General features: G+C 32.2%; 2 protein-coding genes across 5 annotated transcripts in view; one reads left to right on the forward strand and one right to left on the reverse strand.

Annotated features, from left to right (window-relative positions):
• The first annotated feature begins 746 nt into the window (after positions 1-746).
• Positions 747-15,120, forward strand: LOC133185205 (uncharacterized). 4 transcript variants are annotated; one of them, XM_061320293.1, is made up of 16 exons: positions 747-856; positions 1,043-1,063; positions 3,310-3,471; positions 4,889-4,987; positions 5,391-5,414; positions 7,110-7,280; positions 8,636-8,719; positions 9,086-9,218; positions 9,379-9,545; positions 9,719-9,790; positions 10,780-10,845; positions 11,323-11,432; positions 12,135-12,195; positions 13,335-13,567; positions 14,265-14,373; positions 14,468-15,120. In XM_061320293.1, exons 1-16 carry the CDS (start codon positions 773-775, stop codon positions 14,528-14,530), a joined length of 1,659 nt encoding a protein of 552 aa, XP_061176277.1. In that variant the 5' UTR covers positions 747-772; the 3' UTR covers positions 14,531-15,120. The 4 variants fall into 4 exon arrangements, with proteins under 4 accessions (XP_061176277.1, XP_061176278.1, XP_061176280.1 ...); XM_061320294.1 differs by having other exon boundaries at positions 8,639-8,719; XM_061320296.1 differs by lacking the exon at positions 5,391-5,414.
• A 173-nt stretch (positions 15,121-15,293) lies between these two features.
• Positions 15,294-17,211, reverse strand: part of LOC133185610 (testis-expressed protein 11-like) — a 30,373-nt gene continuing 28,455 nt past the window's right edge. The window contains exon 29 of the mRNA XM_061320924.1: positions 15,294-16,139. Within this exon, the coding sequence (XP_061176908.1) occupies positions 16,065-16,139 (75 nt within the window). The 3' untranslated portion in view covers positions 15,294-16,064. The remainder of the gene's footprint in view (positions 16,140-17,211) is intronic.

Here is a 17,211-nt window from a genome sequence, read left to right on the forward strand (position 1 = left end):
TACTTTGTGCTGTGCAAATGAAATATTTGTTTTTGATAAAATGTTGTTTTGATTCATTATTTATATATACTCTTAAAAATACGATTGACCAATCGCATCATTCTATTTTTGGCACGTGAATTGTTTCCCTCTGGAAGCCATTAACTCGAAGTTTTTGTCGCTTTCAGGTGTAAATAGGCCAGTGTGCTGGGGAATAACGCGTGCTTGCTGTTAATTACGGTGACACGGTTTAGCTTACGGTATCTTCTCAGGGTAAATTTATGCAGATCAGTGATTTGGAACACATTTAAGTACATTATTATCAGGGATTTAATTTTAATTAAAATAATTTCGGGGCATTTCATAATCAGGTATGTTAATGTTTAAAATTTCATTTTTTATTTTATTTTATTTTATTTTATTTTATTTTATTTATTTATTTATTATTCGTTCGTTCGTTCGTTCGTTCATTCATTCTTTCATTCATTCATTCATTTATTTATTTATTTATTTATTTATTTATTTATTTATTTATTTATTTATTATTCATTCATTCATTCAAATGTAATTACCAGCTCTTCACTTTTGACATACCATTTAAATATTTTCTCCCAAACCTTCTATTTCTTGTTATGTATTCTTGAATATTTTTATTAATATCGATATTGATTATGTGTGATTTGATCCGATCTGTGTATATTAAAAAGATCTTTCTTAACAATATCGTCGGGTTCGAAGTTTTTATACTAGTCGGGAACGAGGCGGCGGCAACCAAGACGACAACAAACGCAGGATGGCGGACGAGCCGTCTGTTAAAAAACAAGTTAAGATCACAACACCTGATATAGAGCGGGAAATTAGAGATGAGAGCTCTGATGTATGTCATACTTTTGTATTTCTTACGTCTGTCCAAAATGAAATTGTGTATAAATTAATTTTTTCTAAATTGAAGAATTTTGTACAGTTCGAATTTACTCAGTGTTTACATATTTTTCGTCTTTTCGTAAATGTCAGAGCCTTTTATTTACATACCACTCAAAACTTGTTTTGTTTTTTATAAAAGAGAAAAAAGAAGGGACGTAAGGTAATAACAGAGTAATGTTATTTATTTGACTGTTAAGATTTAAGTTTGAAAAATTTTTAATTAATGGAAATTTAGTTAGCATATCTAACACAGGTAAAAGCATAAATTTCTCAGACAGTGCTGAAGTAGATATTTAAAATCTTCAAAGTATTAATTAAGAAGGGTGTTGGTTGTGAATGCAACAAGTAAAAATAACATTAGAATTAATTTTAAATATATTTCTAACTTAACCAATTTATTCATGAAAATTAGCAAGTTTTTTGTTTGTTTTGTTTTGTTTTTTTGTTGTTTTTTTTTTTTGGCTTTTGTTTGTTTGTTTTTTTTTTCTTTTAATTGAATTCTAGCAAAAAATTATGATAAGAAGCATTTTTTTTCTTTATTTTGAATATACAGTGCTACCTCGGTATATTGCCCTCCGTTATATTGCCACCCCCGCTTAATGCCAGGAATTCTCCAAGAACGGATTTCCCCCAGTCTTAATACACCTGTTATATTGCCACCCCCGCTTAATGCCATCCGCCACTTGTTTGGGGAAACAAAATGTCAAATTATATAAGGAAAACCTTCGGTAACAATGCCAATTATCTAGCGCGCGTCGGTAATTTGGACGTCACACCCGTGCTTTGACAGTGAAGCGTGACTGGCTGAACAAGGAGTTCAGCTAAATTAAAGATAATCGTTTTATAAAACTCAAAATTAGCAATTTCTTTTGTGTTGTTTTTATAAGATAGAAGTATTATTTCATCACAATAATGGGAAAGTCAGGGAAGAGAAAGCGTACAAATTTAGATTACAAACTAAAATTTAAAATAAACCCAAACAAATAATTGTACATTTTATTTAACTGTAAATCGCCGATTGTTGCTTTCACCGGACCAGGCCATAATAAATGAAAAAATCATTTTATTCCCCATATATAAAAAAAACCAAATTCTAAATTCTAAGGAAATCCCATCTCTATTTTTAGACTACTATAATTCCGCACGTGAAAATAGCATGGGATTCCGTTACCCCTGAAACAGTCATCAATTGTTGGACACCTAATGGATTGATTGATGAATATCAAAACAGAATAGGAAGAGAAAGTACTCAGGTACTAGCAAACATGAGAATACGTGTATATTACAACAGGTTCATGTACCCTGGCACGTGACTTTCCATTTGTCTGTTACCGAACTTTTTTAACTGATCTAGTATTATTGAGATGGTGAAATACATATGTAATCTACTTCTGATTCAGATGATATTGACGATAAACCTCAAAAACTTTTGTATACCGAGAGACTATAACTGCTATTGACACCGTTATCATCATTATCATCAGGTTGTTAAATTCTTCGACCCAGGATCAACAGAAGAGCGAATGAGCGGGAAATTGAAAAATGTCGTAATATTGTGACATTTTCATTTCATTTTAAAAACAAATACATTAATGACTTTTTTCCGGAAGAAATGAAAGTTGCGCTTGAGTGTATATGTATGTACACATGCGCAAAAGCATGACATTTGATTTTAACTAAAATAAATTACGTATTCATCTTGAACTGGGCTTACTGCATTGTAATTTATGACAGAACTCGTTATATTGCCACCCTCGCTTTAATGCCAAAATCTGTCTTGGACAAAAGTTGGCAATATACCGAGGGAGCACTGTAGATAAACAAGTAAACAATATATTCCAAATGTGAAATTATTTGAGTTTATTAATGCTTGCTGATTGGCAATCTTTTACAAGATCTGAAAGCACTGTAACACGTACAATTCAGAAATTACACAGGTTCCTAAACTCATGAGAAATAAACTTTAGAACTGGAATTCAAAGAGCCTTGTTTGCTCTTTCTTTTACTAAGAATATTTCTCTGTTCCATGTATTTTTTGTACATAATTTTCTGTTCAGAAGGTTAGTTTCCTTTGGTTTAGTCAAACCACAGACAAAGCTGTCATAATTATATTCATATATAATTGCATTTAACCAACTAAACCAAAGTGCTTTTTTTTGCATAGTTTTCATTCAATTTTCAAACAGTCTATTTTTGATAATACATGTATCTTTTTGAATGTATCATTACTAATATTTTGATGCTATAAATATACATATATATATATATATATATATATTTTTTCTTGATTTACTTGTACATGAAATGCATATAAGAATGATATCTTATAAAGAAAGTTTTGATTTTTTTTTCTCAGATTGCCAAATATTATAATGAGAAAATGCATTTTTAATTGGACTTGTTTAGGATGAGTTGTTAAAAGATGATCGGGGCTCAGAGATTCCCACCACTTCCCAATCTCAGAGGGTAGACATTTCTCGTATTCAGAGCGCTTACTCAGACAGATGTCACTCGAGGTCTAATTTCCCCCTAGTGCTGGACGAGTATGGAGAGGAACAAGATCCAAGGGTTAGTACTGTTAAAAAAATGGAAAAAGAGCACTAATTCTTATTTTACATGTTTTAAGTTTAAAGTGTCTGTATATGTCAAATAGGTTAAAAGTGGGCTGATACTTAATTGCAGAATTGTAGATCTTTGGGAAATAAAATTTGGAAGGACATCACCTGTATGTCTGTCGAATTTTTTATTTCCCAGCGAGTTACATTCTTGCAGCTTGCTGAGGTATAGATGTAAATACTGATAGTTTGGGGATTATTAACATTTAGGACGACTCTGTAAGTAATGCTGTGTTGATGAATAGATGATACTCATTGGCTGTATGGGCCATTTATGTTGAAAATTTGAGTGAAATTCACACTGTTATGGGCTTTCAAAATCTGCTGGTACCTGTACTTTTACCTGACTGAAATCATGATTGTACCAGCCAAAATAATTGATTACTTATTTAATTAAAATTGCGTCCACAAGGTACCTTCTATTTTGATGAAAGTACCACCAGTTTCTAATCGTTTGAAAGCTCTGCTATTAGTATCTTCTCAAAGAATTCATTTAATAGGATCTTTTATGTCGGCATATAATTTATTACATTCTTTCTATTACTTATCAAAAAAAAAATAGTTGTCGTAACTTTATGCTGAATAATCAAGTACAATTTTATTAGTCATTTTGCATTATAGTTATAGTGATTGTCATAACAGGGTAGAGACCTGATGAGGATATTAATAATCTAATTAGTACACAATTCACAGGGCCAGGTATAAACATACAGCCCCAAAACTTAATCTGGTAGAAATACCGCCACTGTATTAACCACAAAGGTTTAGCAATTCCTCGGTAGAGTTTGATCAATAGAAATGCAGTGAGAGGATTAAGAAGTTAATCCTGAATTTGTTGGCACAGTTGCCTTTAATGCACAGATTGCCAAGTACATTTTTACTTAAAATTTACTTACTTATATGGAGCAGTTTATAACTGTGATGTCTAAAAATAGTAGTTATTAAAAAAATGACAGCCCCCCCCCCCCCTTTCATTTTTATTTTTTTTTTAAAACAGAGCTTTGAGTTCTTAAATCAAACAATTTAAATATTATTCATTTAAATGTGCATTATGTTACATACTCCTGATACTGTACTGATACTACAAATAATACACTAACTTTATTATGCTGAAGCTTCAATGGAAGCATCATGAATATTTATTCTCCCGAGAATTAATTTCCATGAATTTCAAGCTGTCTGTGAATCCTCAGAATGTCGATCAGTATTTTGTGACATGAAATAATTAATGTTGAAATTTGCTTTTTCATAAGTTAAAAAATAATAGAATTTTGACCATTTGAACTAATTCATTATTGCTTGTAAGTTTTGACCTTTTCCACCAGAGTATGTTGATTCTGATTGTCTGAGAATTCCTTTTATCTCAACAGGATAAAGAAAACAAAAAGAAGAAAAGTTCAAAGAAAGTCTCTAAATCTGAGGCACATGATGATGAGGTGCAGGAAAAGAGGAGAAAAAAGCAAGAGGAGGTAACTCTTCTTATTCTTCTGTGGAAGCATTATCATTTTACTAATTAAAAAACAACAAAACAAAACAAAATATTGTCCATTTTCGAGTTTCTCTTTATCCCAACAATTTTGATTGGACTATAAGAATTCAATCAGTGCAAAGGTTGTGAAAATTTAATTATGTAGTGTATTGCATTTAATTTGGTAAAGGAATTTGCTAGATCAGGTGTAAGTGGGTTAACATTTGCAGCAATTAAATGAGGTTGGCCAAGCTTGTAATTAATAGAATGAAGTAAAAAGATTTTGTGTTTTAATTGAGAGTGAAAGTTGTCAATTTTATACCTCAAGGACTTAGATGTAATTTGTCTTGTTTTGACTGTAATAATTGTACATGTTTTAATGATCACTGAATTTTGTCACCTAGCTGGATTCTCGCACTGCCCATGAGGTAACTAACAGGATGTGGTGAATTTTGTTGTAAAGTTAAGCAGAATTTTGGACATTTAAAAGCAGATTTTGTGTGTATTAAGAAAACAAACTCCATTGTTCTTTCAGCTGTGCACAAACCTCTTCTGTACAAGATTTAGATTCATGAGATTAAAATAATGTTAAAAAAACTTCTTAATGATACATGTGGCATTTAAATCTGTGTACCTAAGAATATAGAAGAATTAACAAACTTTTGGAGGTAATCAGTAATCTGCCTTAAATTTTGGATCAATTCAATCTGCTTAACTTGTAAAGATGATTGGAATAAGAGCATGCCAAAGATTCAGTTAATCTGAACAAACTCGTGTTTAACTCTGATGTTGTGCATGTTTTGTGTAAGAAGTAAATGTGTTATATCTAGTCTGATTATGATGATTTAAGTTTACGAGTATAGATATTTTCGTATTAGTCATTGGTATTAACTTCTTATGTGTATATGCAAGTACCCTGCATATATACATGCAGGCAATATCATATACAGTAACTATACTGATTTTATAAGAAATGCACTAATTGGAGTATAATATAGAATTAACTTGCATCAGTAAATCATACACACTTCAAACTTTCTTGTACCATTCATTCAATATTCTTGATTTTTGCCTGTGAATTTTACAGAGTTATAAGATTTACAAGGTGACAAATGGCACTTAGAGCATGCTCTCTTTTCTTTAGAAAAAGTAATACCAGCACGAAATAGACAGATGACTAGAAAATCTCCCAGAATTCCTCTGACTGGAACAGAAAATAGAACTAGTGTTTACAAATGATACACTCAGGGAATAAGCTTCTACTTACACATAATATATCTACTATATTCTCACCAAACTTTTAAACTGTTACCATTTTTACCAAAGGTTACTTAGTTGTTAGTGAATGGAATGTAGCTTAGTTTGAGTAATATATTGTAAACCAACAGTTTTTATTTTCATTTAATTATAAATATTTCAAACTTTTTCTGTCTAAGAGTACATGTAGTCAGACACTTATTACTGATGTACATATTAAAAGAAATTCATCCTTGAAAAAGAAATAAAATCTTAAGTAAGTCACCACACAGGGACATTGGTTTACAGTAAATTATGAAATCTATCCATGAATCCACATACATACATCCACAAATCCACATACATACATCCACAAATCCACATACATCCATAGATTCACATACAGAATGCAAGTCAGTAAAGTGTGATCTTATAATTAATCTGCCATGTTTTGGATATTAACCTTAGTTTGATAATTAAAACAAAATATTCAATGTAAACAGTAAACCATCAATATTTTTTTAATGGGTCATAACTTGTAATCGTAGTAAAGTTTACTTAATCTGAAGTCATTTGATCAACATATACAACACGTATGTAAATTATTATTACTGGTGATAAGAATTTTTTATTTTTGCTGTGAATCGTGTCTTTGCTTTTGTGATGTTAAAGTTGGTGATGCTCCTGACTGGTTGTTATGGGATGCAGTGCTATAGGAATGCCATTGTGTTGTGAATAATGAGTTTTTGTCATTATGTCTTTGTAAATTCTAATCTTGCATTCTTGTTTCATGTTATAAACTTATTAATTTCCTGTTATCAGAGGAAGTACGGATCTAAAGTGTTTGTATTGAATTCTGATAAGAACTATAATATTCTGATACACAGAGATACATACAAGTAATGGATGACCTGAACAATAGACCCGTGGAGGACCGCTTCTACTCCAAAAAAGTGGCAGCCATTGCAACGTCAGTCACCAAGTTCCAGGACAGGAACACTAATTCTCCGATCAAATCTCCACGAGTAGAAATCATGGAGGTCGCCAAGGCAAACAAGGTTGGTCTCACTCCTTCAAGTCATTACATAAAACATCAAAGAATCCTGGGTTCTGAAATGGCATGATGAATACTCCACCATCCTTTGAAATTATATAGTATAACAGAGAATGCATTCATTTGAAGTCATTCATATGTCCCAATCTTACCACATAAACTTTTATTTATGATAAGAATGTTACATTTTCAGAAGAAGAAGAGAGTACTAGTAAGTTAAGGTTTGGTAATAGGGAGTAGAAGTAGACTACAATATATACATGTATATCTTATTAAGCTAGCTGACTTCACTCTTAACATTACAAATCACACTGTAGTTAATTATCACTGGAAACATACAGTTAGACCTGTCTGTGGCATGGATAAGTAGAAATTGCCCTGTCATTACATAGATTCTTTAATTTCCTCAGTAGTTAGACAGAGACGATGAAGACATATATTTTTTCATCAGTAAAAAAGATCTCTTTCGTAATCACATTATAACTGAAATACCTACTCGGCTACTCCAAGAATTTCATTGTAACATGGTGGTCATGTTTTCACCTTTATTTGTCAAACTGTTTTTCTGTCTATATGACATTTCAAAACATTTAGAATAGGAGGGATTCAAGATTGTAGCAGCTTTGTAGCTTTTACATAGGTTTACAATCTTGAACAATATGCTAGTCTAGCCCAATACCTAGAGAAAGCTAGCATAAATATTTGATGCTAGGTACCAAATCCAAGATGGCTTCTTTAGTTACTGCTTCACATCAACAAGATACTCACAAAGAGTTGGGTTCTATTCTCCATCTTAGCAAATTAAATGTAAATTTACATATACCAGCCATTTTCACTTGGGGTCAGTTCACTTTGTTCCAAAAATTAGTAATTAATGAGATATTTGTATCTAAAGTTTAACATGTAGCAGCTAGGCGAGCTGCCCGTTCAATAGAGCTAGATGTATACCACCTAGATACTAGGTTAGGCACTACGATCTTGAACACAGCCCCAATTTCAGTGTAGCTCTATGGAATTTTACCAGACTTTGTACAGGGAGGAATCATTCAGGATATTAAAATCTGGAATTTTTTTCCCATTTTTTTTTAAATCTTAAATAACTATGTATAAAAAATATTTAAAAAGCTTTCAATTTTTCAGTGAAATTTTTTAAAACAATGTTTATTTTAGCTAAGAACATTTTCCCTTCTGTCTGTGAGTATGCTGTATTAGGATGGGTCACACTACAACAATGACAAATAGAGACAACTCTAGTTTCCATGTGTTTGACATGTTTCTTTTAGCAGATAGATAACAAGTTGCACTATTTGGTTTAACACATATTTCAGTGATAAATTTGATGTTTATTATTTTTTTTAGAAGGCCCATAAAAAGAAAGAGAGGCACGTTCTCACTACAAATAATGAACATCTGAAATACATAACAAAGACAGAAACGGCAAAGGTAACTTAACCATGTGTCTCAGAAACTAACAAAGGTAGCTTTATAAGGGTACAGCAAAGTTAACTTTGCAATGGTGCAGTAAAGAGCAAGGGTATGTAAATCTTCTCTAAGAAGCAGTAAACAGCAAAGTTAACAATACGATGACACAAAGGCAATAAAGAATGTACATGTATTGGTGAGTTTTCTTGGCGTGTGTAAATTAAAATTTGATGTTTTGCTTGCTCAAAGGTATGCCAATAATTTTGGCATAATTCATTTTAGTGTAAACAGGGTTCCAACACTTTGCAAAAGAACACAGAAAACACAGGAATATATACTCCGTCTGGTTGGTACATTTAATTTTACATGCAATTTTTTTTTTTATAGATAGTTGAGATACAGGACAGACTGATTAAGGAGGGAAAGCTAAAAACACAAGCTGATATTGATAAATTCCGAGAAGACGCTAAGGACCCCGTTCTTCTGAATTCTTACACATCAAAGTTCTCAGTCAAGCAAGGTCAGAAATTCATACTAAATTCTGTTTTATAAAAGTGTATGAGAAATGAAATTGCCTAGTGTCTCCAGTTATATATCCGAATATTTTTTTTCTTCATTTTCTAGTAAGAATTGAAATTGAAAAATATTGTGTCCTATAAGTGTACCTTTTTACTTCCTAGATGTCAGTTCCACAAGTGTGACTAACCTAAAACCAGAAAAGTCTCTCCCCCATGCCTCACTGGCAGAGTTACCTCCCCGATCTCTGAGTTATATATCCGAGCGGTCTTCTAGACCTGATACACGACAGGACTGGGCCGTCACTCAACAGTTCAAACATAAACATGAGGTAGGCAAAGTGATTTGATGCTCCATACATTTGTTTTCAAATTATGTAATAAAATGTCAGAAAGCATCTGTAAAACAAATATATATTACAGCAGGGTTCATACAGTAGTCAGTATTGTTCTCTATATTACAGCAGGGTTCATACAGTAGTCAGTATTGTTCTCTATATTACAGCAGGGTAAGAGCTTGACCCCCCATCAGATTGCCAGACAGGCCGCCCAGGACCTAGAGAAGAGGTTCCCAAAGGTAAGATAAGACACAGTCACTGGACAGATTGATAGGTTAAAACTAGAATGACAAATTATTTAATATAAAAAAAATCCATTCAAAGTAAAGATTTAGAGACTAAAATGGTTTTTTCAAAGATTAAACTCTCTTCCATTAAATTTTGATGCATACCTTTTTTTTTCTTTTTTTTTTCTAGACTAGAACTTCTTTTCATAATATTCTATTAATAAAAGCATAAAATTTTGTTAAAACTTATTAGCAGTCACAATTGGCCCCATTAAAAGATGAATGGAAGGTAACTCAATTTTGCTTCAAATAAAATATATGTTATAGTGTTACTGCTGTATATCCTTAGTATGCCTCCATAATGTCAGTTTACAATAAAAGTCAGGTACTTACTAAACATAACTGACTAAACATGATTAAAGAAAACAGGTGATGGCTTAAAACTGTGTGATCACTGGACAGTAAAAATGTTCATCAGGAAATAATATGTCAAATATTTGTTTATATAAGTAGTAAAATTGCATGTGACTTAACAAAGGTATAATTGCCTAGTATATAAGTAACCATGCAGGTATATATAAATGTAGCAGTGCACTAATATTCCACTGAGCTGATAAATTTCTAGTGATAATAACTCAGCTGATACATTTATACATTTCTAGTGATAACTGAACCAATACATTACAAGTGATAACTGTCTTCAAGAGTGTATTAATAGGAGGGATGCATATTAATAAAACAAATTATCCCAAACAAATGAATGGCAAATGCATTGAAAAGGGGAGCAACTTTTGATAAGAAATTTGAATGTCAAACCAAAAACACCACCTGTGAAAAAGCCAATGTGAAACAAGGCATGATCTGCTTTAAAGAATTTCCAAAGAAGAATTGCATTTATATGTCTACATAAAACATGGATTTTTTAAAATACATGTGCATGTCTTCCTGGAGTTCAGAAATTATCAGTATAAAGATTTAATTGTGTATTTGTTAATTTGTAGACACAGATGCCACCAATGAAGAGCTTTACTATAGATCTTGGAGAGAAACCCCCCGACCCTGAGGAGGTAAATGACGACTATAAACATAATGTTTATAACGCATACTGAATATGGGCTATAGTTCAGATTACGATAATGTGTATAATGTACAGTTAATATCGCATACTGAGTATGGGCTATAGTTCAGATTACGATAATGTGTATAATGTACAGTTAATATCGCATACTGAGTATGGGCTATAGTTCAGATTACGATAATGTGTATAACGTACAGTTAATACCGCATACTGAATATGGGCTATAGTTCAGATTACGAACATGTCAAAGTAACAATTTCTGTGCTCAGCATGCATGCATTGATAATAGTAGCCAATACAACCAAAATAAATGGGATGGTGTCTTAATGTTTTTACTTATTGCAACATTTACGTGTCATCAAAGAAAGAATAAAACTTCCATTTCAATGATTATATTTACCACTGGTGATTGAGTATATTTTTATGACTGTTAATATAATTAATCTTTTTTCCCTTTTACTTACAGTTGCAGAGAGAGATTGATTTGAAGGTCAGAATAAAACAAAGGAAGAAGTTTCTGAGGAAACTAAACAGAATGTATCAGCTGTCAATGGCCCACAATGCAGCAACCAACAGGTATCACACCCTCATAAATCACACACAGTAGATATATATATATATATATTTATATATTTATATATATATATATATATATATATATATATATATATATATATATATATATATATATATATATATATACAGAATGTATCAGCTGTCAATGGCCCACAATGCAGCAACCAACAGGTATCATGCCCTCATAATTCATATACAGTAGATATATGTATATATAGAATGTATCAGCTGTCAATGGCCCACAGTGCAGCAACCAACAGGTATCACACCCTCATAATACATATACAGTAGATACATGTATATGTATATACAGAATGTATCAGCTGTCAATGGCCTACAATGCAGCAACAAATAGGTATCACACCGTGTAATGTGGTAGTGAACATACAGTAGATCACAAAATTTATGTGACTCCTTATTTTCATGAGAAAGGCATTTATTTATAAGCGATAAGAATTATATGAATTTGAACTACTGCTTTACAGAATCCTGTATAAAACAAATGTATTTGAAAATGAAATTTTTCATGAATGAAAAATGATTTACGGTACTTGTAAAACCAGAGGAAATGTGCAAAAAACATTTCACAAACCTACAGCTGTTTTCCAATGTTTTCAAGCCTAAGTTTTATGTTTTCAAAAATTCATTACACTGATAATATGAGCAGCACTATTGAAATAAATCCCTCTTCTCTCTCTGTAGGATACTGGAGAAACATGGTGAAATCAACCAAATCTTGGAGGGAAATAGTCTTCGAGATGTGGTAGGTCATTATAATATATATCTGTAATATTCTGACAAGTCTTATTTCCTGTAATCTGTAATGACATGTTTAAGCTTTGTCCCTATAGGTAGATGAGGAGTATGTTGCTATGATGACCGGGAGTTACCTCCCTTCGGTATTGAGAACATTAAATCATAGATCGTGTGCATTCTTAACTGTGTGAATATAGCTATTTATAAGAACTTATTTTGATTTGTAGACATGTTTGATTTGAAAAGCTAGCTGATTTGATGATCTTAAAGATCCAGCTGTATTTGATAAGGCTAATTAGTGCATAATGTAACGACTGAAAAAAAAATTTTGCTTCATGACTAATGAATATCCAAAATATTCTAATTTATTGGTTGAAATATGTAAACATATTGCATGGAATTTATTAGTGCACTACTTGTTTAACTTCCAAAACCTTTAAATCAAATTTCTTGGTTGAAATATATAAACATGCATGAAATTTATTAAAGCACTAATTGTTTAACTTCCAAAACCTTTAAATCAAATTTCTTGGTTGAAATATATAAATATGCATGAAATTTATTAGTGCACTCATTGTTTAACTTCCAAAACCTTTAAATCAAATTACTTTAATAATATAAAGGCATGAATACACTATTTTTGAGTTTCAATAGTGCATACTTGTACAAATAGTCTCTATGTTGTATGTAGCTAGAACTTTTTTGTTTGATTTCAGCGAGCACTGTACTGCGGAATCAAAAACTTTGTAGGTGTAATATTTGGTGTTTTGCACACTGAAAGATAATTTGTTTTAACCTGAGCAGACTTGTTAGTTTCACAATATGATGGACTTTCTGCACAATTGCAAAACTTGTTTCACTGTAGTGTGTAATTGATGACATCTCTTACTTTGCAAGGAGAGTGTGAACTATACAACCTTCTAAAATACTTTATTTTTGCTTTTGTGTTGATAAACAAAAACCACCTCCCAGTCTTAAGATTTAACTAGATCTCTGATGGTGTACTGCTTATTGAGCACTTTGTATATTACGTAAAATATTTTCAAAGTACCGGTATATCCATATTTGTTCTGAATAATAACAGTGATAGAAATTTTGCTGTACTGAGTTATGGTTCTTGCACTATTTATTAATTTTCCACACTAGGTGGCAACTTTACCAGCTCCAGAGGATGTTTACATCACCGAGGAGGACATTCGTGTTCCCGACCCTGTGGAAATATTTGGTCCACTCGTCGAGTCTGTGCCAGTCTCTAGGGCCAGTACTCGAACTAACCTAGTATCCCAGAGGGGTAGCAGAGAAAATCTGGCTTCTCAGAAAGGAAGCAGAGAGAATCTGTACAGTCGGGGGTCATCTAAAGCCTCCTCCAAAATTGTCAGGTGGGTCATCCAAAGCCTCCTCCAAAATTGTCAGATCAGTCTCCCTGACTCAGAAATCAATCTGTACAGTCAGGGGTCATCTAAAGCCTAAAAAAAAGTGTAAGGTGGGGCATCTAAAGCCTCCTCCAAAATTGTCAGGTCAGTCTCTCTGCTTTAGAAATCAATAATTGAAATTACAAAAAATAATTACGAGTGTTGCAATTTCATATCAAAAGAGTAATTTAAATCATAAAATGACAAAATTCCATAACAATCTGTTTAATGTCTGCCATTGCTTTGAGATTTATAGGGAGGGAACTCATGATTAATACTTCATTATCGACTTTCTACTGGCTATTTTTCATGCAGTCTCCCTTGCAAAGTTGTTAGTTCATTCCTCTCTCAGACATCTCTGCAATGGGCTCACATCAGGATTTTTGACATAAAGTAAAAAGTATAATATTCCAAGGATTATTTCATATTATTAAACTAATAGTTCTAGATTTACTTAGTAAATATCTACCTGAAAGGACAAACATTAGTGCAGGAATTTTATTATAATGAATGAAAACAATTTACACTATTTCTCGTGCTTATCACTGTGATATATACAAGCCAATGACTGAGGTGAATGTATGAGCCAATGGTAGAGAGTGTTTTTCATCATTTGGTATTTATTTTAGTCACTGTATGTACATCATAACTGTTCTCATTTCAGGAGGCAGACTTTCAGTGTAGGAGATGTAAAGGAAGATAAAGCTTTGACCTTGCCCCCAGCTCCCTTACCCCTCACCATGGATGAAATCAGGTCCAAGGCCAAAGTCATTGTAAGCCATTTTTCTCCTGATTATTTACAGAAATCCAGAATACAATGCCTTTTTTAAAAACCTTTAATTAAATGCTAACCACTTTCTTTCCTAGGAGGCTAAATGTCTTAGTACAAACTGGGTAAACTACATGAGATCTGGGAAGCCTACAGCATGAACACTCGATCTCCTAGACTGGCATCTTCTGTTACACAACCTCAACTCACCAAGTCGTGTTTTATTTAAAAGATATCCCATTCTGTATCCATATTTGGAATGTGTTCACTTCCTTTTTGAGCACAACTTTTTGATCCTAGTCAGAAACTGGTTTGTACACTCTCTATTCTTATCCAGAAGTCCACTGTACATCACCTGGTGCATTTACCAAGACATTCAGTAAAATTAATCTATTTATTAAGAAATTAATTACATTGGGAACATTTAACCATTTTTTTCACAATCTTAAGTTTTGATTTTATTGCATCATTTCACAACATATTTCAACAGACATTCAAGTACTCATGTTTTTAAAATTATTATTTAATTTATTGTTTTTAAGTACCATTATAAGTTCCACAAATATTTGAAAATTGCTTTTCGCAACCCAAATTTTCGAGACTGCTTACAGTCTATCTTTCGAGATAATTTGTGTTGTTTATGGTACATTTTATGGTACATATCTATTCTATGCAGTTTAATCTCTTGAATTTGTGTTATATATATATATTATAATACTTCTATTTTGTCACAGTTATGTTTGTTGTAATGTCAACTGTGAGATATATTTTGTCAAGTTTATAAATGGTTGTTGTAATGTTTAATGTGTGATACTTGTTTACATGAATGATAATTGTTATACTTTTTTTTTTACCTTGTAAAAACTTTGTAAAGAAGTTTTTATTTTAATAATTTATTGTGAAACATAAAAAATCATGAACATGATTATCAACTAAGAATAATTAAAAAAACAAACAAAAAAAACACAATGTTATTGTCCTTGACCTTGTGAAAAACTGCACAAGTTTCTGTCAGTCTTTGACATTTTTACTTCTCAAGCTGTTTGGTTCTGGATTTATCTACAGTTATCTATGTAGTTTTGGATTCATCAATGGTTCTGGATTTACCTATCATTTTGGATTTATCTGTGGTTCTAGATTTATCTGTCTGGTTCTGGATTTATTGGTCTTTTATTTGCTTGATTTATCTGTGGCCCTGGATTTATCTGTCTTGTTCTGGATTTATCTGTGTCTTGTTCCAGATTTATCTATAGTTCTGGATTTATCTGTCTTGTTCTGGATTTATCTGTCTGGTTCTGGATTTATCTATGGTTCTAGTTTTATCTATGGTTTTGGATTTATCTGTCTTGTTCTGGATTTATCTATGGTTCTGGATTTATCTATGGTTCTAAATCTATGGTTTTGGATTTATCTGTCTTGTTCTGGATTTATCTATGGTTCTGGATTTATCTATGTTTCTGGATTATCTGTCTTGTTCTGGATTTATCTATGGTTCTGGATCTATCTGTCTTGTTCTGGATTTATCTATGGTTCTGGATTTATCTATCTTGTTCTGGATTTATCTATCTTGTTCTGGATTTATCTATCTTGTTCTGGATTTATCTATGGTTCTGGATTTATCTATGTTTCTGGATTATCTGTCTTGTTCTGGATTTATCTATGGTTCTGGATTTATCTGTCTTGTTCTGGATATATCTATGGTTCTGGATTTATCTGTCTTGTTCTGGATTTATCTATCTGCTCCAAGATGTCAGCATATGTATTTGTCATCTAAAAAAAGAAGCAAGAGTAAATCTCTAGTAGTCATCTGATCAAGAAATCAACCAGATGTGTTTTTGAAACACTGATGCCCCCGCATGGCAACTCACTGCAAAGGTTAAAGGGTCTAGAATGCTAGTCCAACTCTCAGGTTAAGGTCAAGACATAAAAATGTTGATACCCAAAGAAAGGTCTTGTAACAGGGAATATACCTGTGAAACATGAAAGCCCTTGCAACAACCATTCATAAATTATGGTCTAGGTTAACATTATTTAAAAGAAGGTCTAACTCCAAGAGCAAAGATATTAAAACTTAGAAAAAGGTCTTGTCATAAAAGTGTGAAATATGAAAGCTCTAACACCAAGCATTCCAAAAATAAGGGCTAAAGTTAAAGTTTTACAAAAGTAGGTCAAACTCTAACGTCAAGGTCAATACTGTTGGTTCCCAAAGAAAGTTCTTGTCACAAGAAAAGCAAATGTGAAATATGAAAGCCCTAGCACCAACCATTCAAAAACTATGGCCAAGGTTAAAGTTTTTCAAAAGTAGGTTAAGCTCCAAGGTCAAAAGATCAAAAATATTAATACACAAGGAAATGTTTTAACTCAAGCTATAAACATTTGAAGTAAGAAAGCCCTAGCACCAACCATTAACAAGTTACGTCCAAGGTTAAAGTTTGGTAAAATTTTGGAAAAGTCAAGATCAAGAGGTCAAATATAAAGGTGTTGTCACAAAGAATACACTTGAAATATGAAAGCCCCCACTCCAACCAATCAAAAATAATGGGCAAGGTTAAAGTTTTGTAAAAAGACCATCAGTCAGACTTAGCAAATCTTGATTATGGGGGCATTAATTGTTGGCAGATGCATCAGTAAATTGAATGATACAAAAAGGTTACACCCTTAGAGGTGCATGAAAGAAAGTAACAAAGAGCTAATGATTGATGTTAAAGAGTCCTGATATTGATATCATTTACTTAAAATAATAAACTGAGAAACAAAAACATAAATGTATTAAGGAAATGTGCAATATTTCTATCAAAGATGGTACAAAACATCAGACAAATTTAAACATAACCTGATTAGG

The sequence above is a fragment of the Saccostrea echinata genome, unplaced genomic scaffold, assembly GCF_033153115.1.
Source record: "Saccostrea echinata isolate AGI-Se365-2 ecotype Australia unplaced genomic scaffold, CSIRO_AGI_Sech_v1 ptg000012l, whole genome shotgun sequence".
Taxonomy (NCBI): domain Eukaryota; kingdom Metazoa; phylum Mollusca; class Bivalvia; order Ostreida; family Ostreidae; genus Saccostrea; species Saccostrea echinata.

What these genes read in the sequence shown, in the direction of transcription:
- LOC133185205 (XM_061320293.1), top strand. Translation starts at nt 773, where the DNA reads ATGGCGGACGAGCCGTCTGTTAAAAAACAAGTTAAGATCACAACACCT. An exon ending in TTAGAGATGAGAGCTCTGAT is followed by an intron (nt 857 to 1,042) that starts GTATGTCATACT and finishes TTTTTATAAAAG; the next exon opens with AGAAAAAAGAAGGGACGTAA. An exon ending in AGTTCAAACATAAACATGAG is followed by an intron (nt 9,546 to 9,718) that starts GTAGGCAAAGTG and finishes TCTATATTACAG; the next exon opens with CAGGGTAAGAGCTTGACCCC.